The sequence below is a fragment of the Bufo bufo genome, chromosome 2, assembly GCF_905171765.1.
Source record: "Bufo bufo chromosome 2, aBufBuf1.1, whole genome shotgun sequence".
In the NCBI taxonomy this organism is placed as follows: domain Eukaryota; kingdom Metazoa; phylum Chordata; class Amphibia; order Anura; family Bufonidae; genus Bufo; species Bufo bufo.
The window spans coordinates 323,063,358-323,078,898 of NC_053390.1; the positions used below are offsets into that span (position 1 = coordinate 323,063,358).

The 15,541-nt window shown below is 46.3% G+C and overlaps 1 protein-coding gene across 5 annotated transcripts in view; it reads left to right on the forward strand.

Moving 5' to 3' along the window:
* Positions 1 to 1,404: 1,404 nt before the first annotated feature.
* Positions 1,405 to 15,541, forward strand: part of CDC14B (cell division cycle 14B) — an 81,530-nt gene continuing 67,393 nt past the window's right edge. For all 5 annotated transcript variants that reach the window (XM_040416974.1, XM_040416972.1, XM_040416978.1 and 2 more), the window contains exon 1: positions 1,405 to 1,696. In XM_040416974.1, coding sequence (XP_040272908.1) covers positions 1,549 to 1,696 — 148 coding nt within the window. In that variant the 5' untranslated portion in view covers positions 1,405 to 1,548. The remainder of the gene's footprint in view (positions 1,697 to 15,541) is intronic.

A 15,541-nucleotide genomic window follows, 5' to 3' on the forward strand; every position in this document is an offset into this window, starting at 1 on the left:
CTATAACTTAGTGAGCGGAGATACCGGAGGGCATAGCGGCAGAACGGAGCGGCGCCCGGGGATAATAGTAAGTGCAGTGAGATCCCCGGGCGCCGCTCTACATATCTGTATAGTTAGTTCATAGGGTAAGAATCGGTGAAAGGTCCTCTTTAAGGCTACTTTCACACTAGCGGTTTTCTTTTCCGGCACTGAGTTCCATCCTAGGGGCTCAATACCGGAAAAGAACTGATCAGTTTTATCCCCATGCATTCTGAATGGAGAGCAATCTGTTCAGGATGCATCAGGGTGTCTTCAGTTCAGTCATTTTGACTTTTCAGGACGGAGATAATACCGCAGTATGCTACGGTTTTATCTCCTGCCAAAAAACTGAACACTTGCCTGAATGCCAGAGCCGGCATTTTTTTCCATAGGAATGTATTAGTGCCGGATCCGGCATTCAAAATACCGCAATGCAGGACCCGTCCTTCCGGTCTGCGCAAACAGAAAAAAAAAGGTTAAAAAAAATAAATGCCGGATCCGTTTTTTCCGGATGACACCGGAAAGACGGATCTGGCATTTCAATGCATTTGTAAGACGGATCCTGATCCGTGTGACAAATGCCATCAGTTGGCATACGTTTTGCCGGATCCGTCAGGCAGTTCCGACGACGGAACTGCCTGCCGGATTCCTCTGCCGCAAGTGTGAAAGTAGTTATCAACTAATTGAGTCGCTTAATGAGAAACACTTTGATATTGTACAGTGCACAATACAGTTCTGTTCTGCAAGCTGGATGGTGTGCTAAAATGCACACGTTCCTGCAAGTAAGGACTCATGCACACGGCCATTCCGTGCAGCGGGCCGGACCCATTCAACTTGAATGGGTCCGTGTTCTGTCCACACCGCAAAAAAATATGACGTCATATTTATTGGCTGTGCGGAACAACGGAAAGAAACACCATGGAAGCACTCCGTAGTGCTTCTGGTGTTCCGTATCGCCGGAACTGCGGACCCATTCAAGTGAAAGGGTCCGCATCCGAGGGGTACACGGCCGGTGGCCGTGCATTGCAGACCCGCCGTCTGCGGGCCACCCAACAGCCGTGTGCATGGGGCCTAATACCGCTAGTGGGCCCCCAACATCAATTCCACTGGTGGGCCCTAGGCACACCAGTCCGACCCTGGAGGTATGTAATACATTTTAGCAGACGCCACGATTGTTATTCCCACTGATAAGCAATGAGATAAAGTCTTTAGAAGTGGAGTAAAGGGAGCACACATGGAGGATGACACACACAACAAAGTGACCACGCTGCCTGTGACGTCACCGCGCGGCATCCAATCAGCGCGCAGCGTGTCAACCGTCTCTCCTCCTGCCCTGGCCCGCCCCTTACCGTCACAGGGGCGTGTCTGTGTGCGCGGTCCACCGGCCGCTTCCATGTACAGCAACCTCAGCAAAATAACAGGCCAGCGAGGGGAGGAGGCAGAGCGGAGCTGCTGAGGCCAGTCACCCGGGAGGGGAGCAGTCAGTGCCTACTGGCTGCCCACTATGTGCCAGCTGTGCAGCCCGGTGCCATGAAGAGGAGAACCGATAAGAGCTCAGGCGGAACCAGGAGGAGGAACCTGGGCTGGCGGAAGAAAGCCAGAGATGAGCTGTGGGAAGAAGATGAAGCCATGGAGGATGGGGAGTACATGGACGATGACATCTTCATCAATGTGACAGGTAAGAGGGTGGCCCTGTCTGCTGTGGTGGGGGCAGATGAAATGGCCTCAGTGACCAATCACAGTGCAGCTTTCAGCTTCTAGAGGTGCCGTGAAAACTAAGAGCCCTAATCTGATTGGTTGCCATTAACAGCCGTGTGACCATAGACTGTAAGATAACATTAAAGGACTTGTCTATGTTTCTACAAAACTACACAAGGTGGTCTCAGCGATGCCCCACGGAGACCACTGATTGGCTGCAAAGGACATCATCACAGCGGCCAGGTCCAGGCTGATGGGGATTACTGGAGCGGCGGTGCTGGATCTTACAGGTGAGTAATGCGGCTTCATTGCCCTGTTTCTAGGGGGATCTGGTGGATTGCCCAGTCACTGGCGGGGGTCGAGAGGTTTGGCCTCATGACTTTTAGCCATACATTGCTGATAGGTTTCCAGCAGAAGAATCATGTGATGAGCAGGGTCTGAGGGGGTTTGCGAAGAACATGCCCAACATTTTACATCTTGTACCACCAGCTCAGTGGTTAAGTCTCCTGACCATGGCTGCCACTTATGGCCAGAGCAAGAGCTGAAGAGTCACAACAACACCTCATCTGTGTTGGTCCAATGTTCAGATGTGCCCACATTGCTAAGAAAAATGTGTCCCTAAGAGCAACACGGGCATTGCCAATATACCTGGAGGCTCTGCTGTCTCTGCACTATGGTTGACAGGACCAGGCAGTCAAAACGTCATCACACCTGGCCCTGTCAAAGTGCAGAGAGAGCAGAGCCTCCAGGCGTAACGGCAACGCCCCTTCATTTCTCTCAGCAATGCGGGCACATATAAACATGGGACCAACACAGATGCCTTCAGCTGCCAAGCACATATGTAACAGGTCAGCCAGTGTCATAGGTACAAATCTGCTGACAGATGCATTATAAAGTGTAACTGCAGTTTTCGGTTTAATAGTCCTCTATCCGAGTGTTACCAATGAGTCTGTCTTTAGCCTTCAGCGTTTGTAAGAAGTCAGATAGCCAGAGTGATTGGCAGTGATATTTAGGCCACATGGCCATAGCAGGGGCCCAGTGTCACGATCAGTGTGGGGGAAAAACTCCAGGGGAACAGTAACTCGGCCTGCAGAATAGGGAAGGAACAGGTCACCTCCTAAACATCCCTAATCCGGGCCGTAACTACCTATCAATATGAATAGACCTTGAAGGTAGGAATATTTATATGCTGGATATCGCTATCATGCCCTGGAATGAGATTAGGACCAGAGACAACCCATTCCTCCCCAGATGGAGAAATGGAAGTCTCTGTCTCAGGCCCAGATCCAAACAACAGGGAATATAACAAACACAAAACAATAAGAAAAGACAAAGACTTATCTGAAAGTAGAAAACTGGCAACTCCAGAAGCATCACAGAGTACAACCGACCAACTAGTTAGAAGGCGGGAAGCAAATCTATAAACCGCACCTCCAAGAGTGAGAAGCCGCTACTTATGGGAAAGGTAGTTTACCAACAAGCAACACCTGAAGCAAGGGGTGTGGCATTCACCTGATGTACTGGTACTTAAGGACACAGGGCGCACCTTGGCTAAATGCGAGGGGGTCCCGTGACCCCCCTGTGTTGGCGATCGCAACAAACCGCAGGTCAATTCAGACCTGCGGTTTGCGGCTTTTCAGGTTGCGTGCTGCGGTGCCATCGGGTCCCCGTGGTGCTGTAGGGTGGACCCGATGGCATGGAAGGCAGCGCAATGCCTTCCTGTGACGTGCCTGTGAGATCCAGCCCCCTGGATCTCACAGGCAGGAAGCTATATGAGTAATACAGACAGTATTACTTATACAGCCAATGCATTCCAATACAGAAGTATTGGAATGCATTGTAAAGGGGATTAGACCCCCAAAAGTTCAAGTCCCAAAGTGGGACAAAAAATAAAGTGAAAAAAAAAAGTTGAAAAAATAAAGTTTCCCCCCAAAAAAATTACAAGTTTAACGTAAAAATAAACAAAAACGTCATTTTCCCCAAATAAAGTTAAAAAAATTGGTAAAAAATAAGTAGACATATTAGGTATCGCCGTGTCCGTATCGACCGGCTCTATAAACATATTACATGACCTAACCCCTCTGATGAACACCGTAAAAAATAAAAACTGTGCTAAATAAACCATTTTTTTGTCACCTTACATCACAAAAAGTACAACAGCAAGCGATCAAAAATAGTACCAATCTAACCGTCACCTCATCCCGCAAAAAATGAGCCCCTACCTGAGACAATCGCCCAAAAAATAAAAAAAACTATGGCTCAGAATATGGAGACACTAAGCTGTTATTGTGTAAAACTTACATAAATAAAAAATAAAAGTATACATATTAGGTATCGCCGCATCCGTATTGACCGGCTCTATAAAAATATCACATGACCTAACCCTTTAGATGAACACCGTAAAAGAATAAAAATAAAAACCGTGTAAAAAAAGCAATTTTTTGTCATCTTACATCACAAAAAGTGTAATAGCAAGCGATCAAAAAGTCACATGCACCCCAAAATAGCGCCAATCAAACCATCATCTCATCCCGCAAAAAATGAGACCCTACCTAAGATAATCGGCCAAAAACTGAAAAAACTATGGCTCTCAGACTATGGAGACACTAAAACATGATTTTTTTTTGTTTCAAAAATGAAATCATTGTGTAAAACTTACATAAATAAAAAAATTGTATACATATTAGGTATCGCCGCGTCCGTGACAACCTGTTCTATAAAAATACCACATGTTCCCACCTCATGTGATATGAAGTAATATTACGTGTGAAACATTCAATTTTCTGTATGTTATATTGAAATTTCTTTAAAAATTCTAATAAAAAAATTATTTTGTTCTAAAAATATCACATGATCTAACCTGTCAGATGAATGTTGTAAATAACAAAAAAAACTGTCCCAAAACAGCTATTTCTTGTTATCTTGCCTCACAAAAAGTGTAATATAGAGCAACCAAAAATCATATGTACCCTAAACTAGTACCAACAATACTGCCACCCTATCCCGTAGTTTCTAAAATGGGGTCACTTTTTTGGAGTTTCCACTGTTACAGGGGGGGATCTGTGGCTGGCACTGTTATATATGTGCCATTCACAGACCACCCAGCCCATAACAGTGCCATCCACAGATGTTCCCCATAAAACTGTCATCCACAGATCCCCTTCCCCGCCGCTCCAGTGCTGCAGTATACAAATATAAAATGTCTCATTCAATTAAAAGTGATTACAACCCAGGCAGGCAGGCCGGGCGGCAGGGAGTTATGTTGCTGCCGCCCGCCCGGCCTGACTGCCTGCATTCTACAGAAGCTGTTAGGATGTACGGTAATATTAGGAGTAGGGGGGCATGTGTAATCACTTTTTTAATTGAATAAGACATTTTATATTTGTATAGTGCAGCACTGGAGCGGCGGGGTCGGACTACAGGGACTGCACCGCCCCGCCGCAATTGCCAGCCCCAGCTCCTCCTCCCAGTCCCTCCCCGCTCTTGCATACATCGCAGCCTGCGATGTAAAAATGTCAGCATTCGCCCCATAAGACGCAGGGGCATTTTTCCCCCATTTTGGGGGGGGGGGGGGAGTGCGTCTTATGGGGCGAAAAATACGGCATTATAGAAGTAGAGAAATTGGTATTTTTTAATAAATAAAAATGATTTTTTTTTACTCCATTTTACCAGTGTCATGAAGTACAATGTGACGAAAAAACTGTCTCTGAATGGTCTGGATAAGTCAAAGCGTTTTAAAGTTATCACCACATAAAGTGACACTGGTCAGATTTGCAAAAAATGGCCTGGTCCTGAAGGTGAAAATGAGCCCGGTCCCTAAGGGGTTAAGAAAATTAAAGGGAATCTATCAGTTCCCTAAATTAGCATAATCAGTGTATAGTGCAAGTGATGCCGAGTCCGATTATGTCATTTTTATTCTCATACTTGCATCCTGACGCTGTGCTCCAATAAACCAGCAGTAAAATGTACTGAGAGGACTCAGGGAGGAGTCCTTTCAATTCCTTTCATTGCTGGTTTATTGGAGCACAGCGTCAGGATGCAAGTATGAGAATAAAAATGACATAATCGGACTCAGCATCACTTGCACTATACACCGCTTACTCTGGTTTGGGGGGTGTTTCGTCTAAGGCTACTTTCACACTAGCGTTTTTCTTTTCCGGCGCTGAGTTCCGTCCTAGGGGAAAGAACTGATCAGTTTTATCCCCATGCATTCTGAATGGAGAGCAATCCGTTCAGGATGCATCAGGATGTCTTCAGTTCAGTCTTTTTGACTGATCAGGCTTTTCAGAAAACCGTAGCATGTTGTATTTTTACCTCCGCCAAAAATCCTGAACACTTTGACCAAATGCCGGATCCGGTCTTTTTCCCATTGACTTGCATTAACGCCGGATCCGGTGCCGTGTGTTCCGTCAAACCGGATCCGGCTTTTGCATGTTAAACCCGAAATATTTGAAAAAAAAGTTAAAGTACATAAATGGCGGATCCGTTTTTTCCAATGCATTTTTTCATTGTGATCAAAATCCTGATCAGGATTCAAATGTAATCAGTTTTCACACGTTTTTCCGGATCCGGCGGGCAGTTCCGGTGTCGGAATTGAACACCGGATTTAAACAACGCTAGTGTGAAAGTAGCCTAAGGCTACTTTCACATTAGCATTTTTCTTTTCCGTCCTAGGGGCTCTATACCGGAAAATAACTGATCAGGCATATCCCCATGCATTCTGAATAGAGAGTAATCCGTTCAGGATGCATCAGGATGTCTTCAGTTCAGTCATTTTGACTTATCAGGCAAAAGAGAAAACCGTAGTTTTATCTCCGGCGAAAAAAAACTGAAGACTTGCCTGACCTTTAAAAATTAGAAAAAAATAAATACCGGATCTGTTTTGCCTGATGACACCGGAAAAACGGATCCAGTATTGCAATGCATTTTTTTCTGACTGATCGGGCATTTTTCAGACTGATCAGGATCCCCAAATGGTTCTCAGATCAGACCCCCAATGTTAATCAAACCCCAGCTCAGACTCCCAATCAGACTTCAGATCAGACCCCCAGTCAAATCCTCACTGTTAGGCCGAATGCACACGGCCGTGTTCCGCGGCCGTGAACGGTCCGCGGTATGCCGGCCTGGATTCCTGCTGAAAGCAGGAGCGCACGGTGTCATTGGTTTCTATGACGCCGTGCGCTTCATGCCGCCGCTGCACTACAGTAATACACTCGTATGATCTATACGAGTGTATTACTGCAGTGCAGCGGCGGCATGAAGCGCACGGCATCATAGCAACCAATGACACCGTGCGCTCCTGCTGTCAGCAGAAATCCAGGCCGGCATACCGCGGAACACGGCCGTGTGCATTCGGCCTTAATCAGACCTCCAATCTGCCCCCTAGTTTTAATTGGACTCCAAATCGGACGACAGATTAGACCCCCAGTCAGACCTCAGATCAGACCCCTGATCAGACCCTCAATGTTAATAAGAACCCCAATCAGACCTCAGCTCAGATCCCCAATGAGACCACAGATCAGACCCCCAGTCAGACCTCAGATAAGACTCCCAATGTTTATTAGACCCCAGCTCAGATCTCCATGTTAATCAGACCTCAAATGAGACGAAAAAAAATATCAACTCGCCTCTCCTGTTCTGGACACCACCGCCACTCCTGAGATCCAGCGGTCTTCCTGCTGCGCTGTGACCTGACGTCACACAGTGTGAGGTCAAACCACGCCTACGTCCTCACGCTGTGCACAGGTCTCAGCACAGCTTGCGTCGCTGGCTGGAAAAGACCAGGAAGGGGGGGAGTATAGATCCAGCGCAGCAAGGGCTGCATTCACCGCTCCCTGGTCCTACTGTACTAATGAGCATTTCCATAATGGAAGTGCTCTTTAGTATTCACCCTATAAGATGCACTGCCATTTTCCCCCACTTTGGGGGCGAAAAATAAAGTTATCGTATAAGAACACATAAATGCTAACATAGCCCCCATGTATTAGATGTTCCCATACCATCACAGTATTTACTGTAGACATATTCACTTATTGCTGGTCAGTAGTGATGAACAACATAACAAGGAGCAAAGCATGGCAGCACAATAGGGGAGATTTATTATCTCCCAGCACCACTTTTCTGGCTTAAAAAAATTGCGAACCTCATGTTTGCGACTTTTAAAACGCCAAGTAGCATTTTTGATGCAAGTGGTGTTTCTGCACTGCCCTTGACACTTTCCGAAAAGGTGGCGGGAACATGAGATTAGCCTTAGGCTACTTTCACACTAGCGTTCGGGGTTCCGCTTGTGAGCTCCGTTTGAAGGGGCTCACAAGCGGCCCCAAACGCATCCGTACTGCCCTAATGCATTCTGAGTGGATGCGGATCCGCTCAGAATGCATCAGTCTGGCAGCATTCAGCCTCCCCTCAGCAAGCGGACACCCGAACGCTGCTTGCAGCATTCGGGTGTCCGCCTGGCCGTGCGGAGGCAAACGGATCCGTCCAGACTTACAATGTAAGTCAATGGGGACGGATCCGTTTGAATTTGACACTATATGGCTCAATTTTCAAACGGATCCGTCCCCCATTGACTTTCAATGTAAAGTCTGGACGGATCCGTCTGAAGCTACTTTCACACTTAGAATTTTTTCTACAATATAATGCAGACGGATCCGTTCTGAACGGATCCCAAGTCTGCATTATATGAGCGGATCCGTCTGGGCAGACCCCAGACAGATCCGCTCTGAACGCTAGTGTGAAAGTAGCCTTATCTGTACTATTCTAACAGCTCATAAACACCAGCATAGCTGAATTCCTATCAGTTTCATGATTTTCAATATACTTTATTTATTGAATTTGGATTTTTTTAATGAAAAAACTGACCCTGAATTTGACTTTTGGCAGTGAGCTGCCTATCTTCACTGTTCAGCACAGTTCTCAATAGTAGGAGGGAAGGGATGCAAATGAGCTCCTAATGTTCAGCTCTTAAAATAAGCCTTGAGACTTGACTTGGATATTAAATAAGCCAGCACCTCATCTGCAGACAGCTCTTTCGGGGTGATTGCCCCTCATCAGTGCAGAGCAGAGTGTACTGGCTTAACTGGGTGAGAGGCCTGTGTCCGGGTCAGGGAGGAACTAGCTTTCCTTAGTTAAGCCAGTACTCTCTGCTCTGCACTGATGAGGGGCAATCACCCCGAAACAGCTGTCTGCAGATGAGGTGCTGGCTTATTTAATATCCAAGTCAAGTCTCAAGGCTTATTTTAAGAGCTGAACATTGACTTATAGGATAGCTGCCTTACATCTAGTGGCATTAGAGGCAGAGCTTGTTAAGAGCTCATTTGCATCCCTTCCCTCCCAGAATTCCAGAGGAGCATGTATGGCCTATAAGTCTCCTCACACTGATTAAGGTGCTCTCTCCCTAAGGAGAGTTAGTTCTCAATAGTAAAAATGTTCCTCACTCACTATGCTGACCTGCCCTCACTGCCTCTCTCATATATTCCATAAAGCTGACCCCATAAATACTATATATAACAAAAAAAGCTGTTTAAATGAATGTGTATGAGCTGTCAAGAGTTCAGAGATAAGGGCTCGTCAGAGCAGATCCCTGACTGATTCACGGTGAAGCAGAAAGCAACAGTCTACAGATGTACAGAAACTGAAAGGAAAAACGGTTGAATCTTTTTTTTATAAAGACCAAATGAAAAACAGATTTTTGGCCCAAAATAAGTATAATACAATGATTAAAAACAGATTACCCCAGAGGTGTCCAGAACTTTTAACCCCTTAGTGACCAGCCTGTTTTGGGCCTTACTGACCAAGCGTTTTCTTCCTTTTTTTACATCGTTGTGTTCCAAAAGCTATAACCTTTTTATTTTTCCGTCTACCTTATTTTTCGCCCTATAAGACGCACCTAGGTTTTTGAGGAGGAAAATAAGAAAAAAAAATTTTTTAACCAAAAGGTGTGCTTTTGGTGGGTTTTGAATTAATAGTGGCCTGCGCATGACACTATTATGGGGGATCTGTGGATGACGCACTGTCATGTGGGGGACCTGTGGATGGCACTGTTATGGGGGATCTGTGGATGGCACTGTTATGGGGCATCTGTGGATGGGACTGCTATGGGGTGGGGGATCTGTGGATGGCACTGTTATGGGGTGGGGGATCTGTGGATGGCACTGTTATGGGGGGGATCTGTGGATGACACTGCTATATGTCATCCACAGATCCCCCTCATAACAGTGTCCCCCAATACACCGGCCCTCTGCTCACCGCGGTATTTATAAGCATTAATCCTTATCCTGTTAATAAGTTTAACTAAAGCTGCGCTCTCCCCTTTTCCCCTGTATCAGTACAGCACTTACGAACAAGCTTCCATAGCAGGCAGAGCGGACGGCAGCAGTAATGTCACTCATTGACGTCGCGCGCCTGCTCCACCTGCTTCATTCATAAAGTGGGAGGAGCAGGCACTCAACGTCAGTGAGTGACGTTACTGCTGTCGTCCGCTCTGCCTGCTATGGAAGCGTGTTTGTAAGTGCTGTACGGATACAGGGGAACAGGGGAGAGCGCAGCGTTAGTTAAAGTTAATAACAGGATAAGGATTAATGTTTATAAATACTGCGGTGAGCGGCGGGGCCCGGTGTAAGAGTACAGTGACTGCACCGGGCCCCACCCCTAGTTCCGGACTCCAGCCCCTCCTCTCTCCTGGCTCATGTATCGCAGACTGCGATGTAAAATGAAAGCATTCGCCCCATAAGACGCAGGGGCATTTCCCCCCCCCCCCTCTTTTGGGGGGAAAAAAGTGCGTCTTATGGGAGGGAGATGGGAAAAACAGCAATACTGCCACTGCGTTTTTTTATGTTATAAATTTTACAGCGTTAATTTTTCGGTATAAATAAGATAATATCTTTATTCGCGGGGTCAGTACAATTAAAGTGATATCAAATACATATAGTTTTTTTTACGTTTTACAGCTTTTTTGCAATAAAACCCCTTTTTTTTTTTTAAAGAAAAAAATGTTTTTGCATTGCCACTTCCCAAGACCCATAACTTTTTTATTTCTCTTTCTATGGAGTTGTGTCAGGGCGTGATTTTTGAGGGAAGACTTGTATTTTTCATTGGTATCATTTTGGAGTAAAAGGCGCTTTTTGATTGCTTGTTATTAAGTTTTTTCTGTGGCAACTAAGAATAAATTAGCAATTCTGTCTTTTAAAAAAAAAAAATTTGCAATTTTTTTCATTGAAAAGCGTATTTTCAATGGGAAAAAAAGCGCAATTTTTTTTATTCAATAAATGATATTATTATTATTTATTTTATTTTTTTTGCTTTTTTACCATTTAATAGTCCCACAAGGGGACTATAACAGACAGCTTTTTGATTGCTTTTAAAATGCAATGCACTATCCCTATAGTGCATTGGATTTCAATGGCAATGCTATTCTGACATTGACCAGCAGGCTGCGCCAGAGAGGCGCAGCCTGCTGGAAATTACTCAAGGCTGGTCTGGGGCCTACATCAGACCCCAGCAGCCTTCACACACATCGGCACCCCACGATTGTGTAAGCCGTGTACCGGGGTGGGCTCCCCAGGATACAGTGAAGTCATGAACGAGGAAAGCAACCCTAACACCAGCTTTTGCCAAAACAGAATTTTACTTAAATGTGGCAATAAGCACAACCACACATGCTGAGAACATACAATAAATTTACATACACCCAGCCCGAAGGCTGAGACCCTTGTGCTGCACAGCACGGCGCCCTCCGATGGATGGAGGAAAGTGGAGTAATTTACCTACTGGCGGGCACAACTAAACTGCCACACCTTACCTATTACCCTAAAAACAAGAATCACTGTATGGGTGTGTGGTAAGGGTTAGCCTGCGGTGCAGCACAACAGCTTACAATCTTACCAAGTTCTACAGTATTCCCCCTCCCATAACTGGTCCTGTAGCACGTGCCTGAGTATTCCTCTTGAGCAAAAAAACGCCAGTCTGGATTGAGTTTGTGAGAATTTTATCAGCTCTCCAATGTGTAATGTCACTTTAAGTTATGGAGTCCTTGAAATGAATAGTAGTAACACTTGTGGTCTGACACAAACAGAAACCCTAACTAACTAACTACAGGCCTGGTCTCAGTCTCTAGGCTCCAAAACTATGATGAGGTTCGTGCACGATCTTACCGACCCGGGTCTGCTTTGGATCTGCTGGTGACTCTGAACAGAACAAATGTCTCTCTAACAAGCATGCGGTACCTCAGGTTATGTTGCTTTGTTCCTCTGCTCTCATCAGCGTTCCTGGCAGCAATCCTCCTTCCTCTGGACAGGATCAGGGTCTTGGACACAATCAGCTTCGCTTAGCTGCAGCTCTGGTCACTGAGGGATGCTCTCACACCTGGATGTTGTCAGATTCTCTGCTCACAAAGTTCCTTAGTTTCACCTCCCTTTAAGATGGCCGCTCTCTCCTTCTCTTCTCTCTAGACTCTACTTAAACCCCACCTCTCTCATGAATATGGAGATATATTTGCAGTCTGTAGCTGTGTTTAGGAAACAGCGGGATCTTGTGGCCAAACAGCAGAATGTCCAGAACAGTCAATTAACTCTACACAAACAGTGTTAAAGGGGTATTCCCATCTTGCTACTTCATCCTCAATTGCTGCCAGCTATGCTGTTCACTTTCTGGTTTCCTGCAGCTAAGGCTGGGCGGGCTTAGGCAGTTTGAGTGAAGGGCGGCCACGCCCCCTTATGACCTCACACTGAGAACTCAGTCCTTGCCTGCTAGTTCATGTGAAGAGTTTGACTCATCAGTCTGGCAGCCTGCAGTGTCTGTGAGGCCCCTCCCCCTGCTGGGGAATCATCAGAGAGCCATGTGAAGTGAGCTCAGTGTACAGTAACACGTGGCTGTTCTGCACAGTTTTACACACAAAATCTCTGTCTGATCTTTTACAAACCCATTCTGTGCATCAAAAACTATAATTCCGAGACTTCCGGTTCCGGCGCGCACATGTAAGGACGTGCGGTGGAGGTGCTCCGTACACCCTGCTATATATCGGGGGTTTGCTGTGACCGGAGACGGGACTGTGGCCACCTACCTTGTACCGGGTGGCTCATGGACAGATACCTGGTCCGCAGCGGCCCCCCACTGACGACCTCTTCACTCCCGCAGCTAGATTCAGTGCTGACGCGATCCGGCAAGATGGCGGAGGGTAAGCGGAGAGCAACCCGCTCCTCTTCACAGCCCCCCCTACCCCACGAGGCAGAAGAATCATCTAATGGGGAAATGCCACCGCAATCGCAGCAGTCGCTGCAGCTTCAGGATCTGGAGCTCCCTAGCAAGGAAATTGCATTGGCGGTGGCGCAAATACTAGCCCCGGATATTAAGGCCACGTTGGAGTCCACTATTGCTGAGACTATGAAACAGTTGCAGCTGGACATTGCGCAAAACTCTTCCCATATCAGGGAATTAGAGCAGAGGACAGGGACCCTGGAGGACGAACTTTGCAAAACTCAGTCTCAGGTAAGAGACATAGTCCGTATTAACCAGACCCTGCAAGATAAAGTGGAAGACCTGGAGAATCGCTCCCGCAGGAGCAATATTCGGATAGTGGGTCTACCTGAAGATATACCAGCACATCATTTGGCGCGTTTCTGCTCCTCTGAGCTCCCACAAGCGCTGGGATTTGAGTCGCCGCTTACTGTAGAGAGGGCCCACAGAATTGGCCCCCCCAGAGAACCACGCGTTGATAACCAGCCATCCAGACCGAGACCGGTCATTGTTAAATTTCTCAACTATGCCGACAAGGAGGCCGTCCTGGGGAAATACAGACGTCTGATTCAACCTCTCAGAGTTAAAGGGGCTAAGCTCCTTTTATTTGGAGATTATTCTATGGAAGTAGCTAAGAGAAGGAGAGCGTTTTCCCAGATATGCACACAGCTGGTCCAGAGGAAAATCCGCTTTGCCCTCATTTATCCGGCTGTATTGCGTGTATTTAAACAAAATGGAGGAACCGACACCTACTTAACGCCGAGGGATGCAACAGAGGCCTTAGAAGACGGTGACTTCTCGGACGGCACGAGGCCCAGATCATCACCCAGGGGTCGTACTTCACCCAGGGGAAGACGCTCTGGGGATCAATTATCACAGAGACCTGGTGACATGTCTCAGAATAGGCCCGGCGAAGCCTTTAGCCAGAGATCCCGATCAGACTGGGATTGATATCTGCTGTGACAAACAGCTATGGTGGAAAGATGAATATGCATAATTTGTGAGTTATTAACCTGATAGTGTCGGGACTATATTCTTTTTCACATGCCGCTACCTTCAAGATGGTCGTTTAGATGTATATCTTCAAGTGAAAGCAGAAGGGAGGAGGGAGAGAAGAACAGAGTGGAGGGTCTTGTGGGTTATTCATCTACGGGTTGTGGAGTTATATATAAAATGTATTTTCATAGAAGGGAATCTGGCGGGACAGAGTCCGAATGTACTCGCCAGTTCAGTGCGAAAAAAGTGAAGTCTAAAGTGCCCTATGGCGGATTTATGCGGGTTGTACTCACTCAAGGGTTTTCTGTTAATGTTGTTATTTACAGGTTGGGGGAAATGTTTTTTGCCATTTTTACGGTCATGCTCCAAGGATGTTCTACACTGTCTTTATTTAGCTTAAGCGGCTGGGGGAGGCCTCCACCAGGTGTTACCCTTTACAAACCCTTTATTAGGAACAAATTATGAAAATAGTCACCTGGAACGTAAAGGGCCTCAAGGCCCCGCAGAAAAGAATGATGGTTCTCAAACACCTTAAGAAATTGAAAGCGGATATTGCATTACTGCAGGAAACGCACCTGGGGGAGGCTGATCTATGGCGCATGAAACGTCTTTGGGTAGGACATGTCATGGGATCCCCATCATGTGGTAGGAAAGCGGGGGTGATAATTCTTATACACAAGCGAGTAAGCCATAATGTTATCGTTACTGAATGTGATGGAGAGGGCAGGATTATACATCTTAAACTGTCCACAGACGCAGGTCCTATAGACCTATTCAATGTATATGGACCTAACACTGGTCAGGCCCCCTTTTTTAAGGCCTTGGAAAGACAAATTTTACAGGAGGTAGGAAATCAGATTTTAGTTATGGGAGATCTAAACGCAGTCCATAATCTAGAGGAAGATAGGAAACAGACGCAGTCTCCGCTCCAAGGTATGCAACCTATCAGGGGTGGAAGATATTCTTTAGAACCTTTTATTAAATCCACAGGTCTGATAGATATTTGGAGATTCCTGAACCCAGTAGAAAGGGAATTTACCCATTTTTCGCATGTTCACCGGTCGTGGTCCAGGATTGATTATGCCTTGACCTCGCCACAACTTTCGAAAAAAGTCCTTCAGGCTGAGATCACAGACATGGTGATATCTGACCACGCCCCGGTATGCATCACTATTACAGAAAGCACCCCCAGAGGCACTGATAGAGTTTGGCGTTTGCCTAGCTACCTTATGTCTGATGAGGATTTTTTAGATAGATTGAAAGGATGGTGGTGGGAATTCCTGGACAACAATTCAGGCCATCGGGATAATCCTTGCCTCCTGTGGGACACGGCTAAAGCAGTCATTCGCGGAAATATCATTTCATATACAGCAGCGAAAAAAAGGAAAATATGGCTAGGGCTCCAGCATGCCACAGATGAGGTCCGCTCTGCTTACACTTCATACTTAGCGAGTCCAACCGACATAAATAGGACTAAGTGGGTGACAGCAAAACACAATTACGACTACAATCTAGAGCAGCAAGTCAAGCTTCATATGGATTACCACTCGGCCAAGCTGTTTAAATATGGCAACAAGGCAGGTAGAATGCTAGCTAA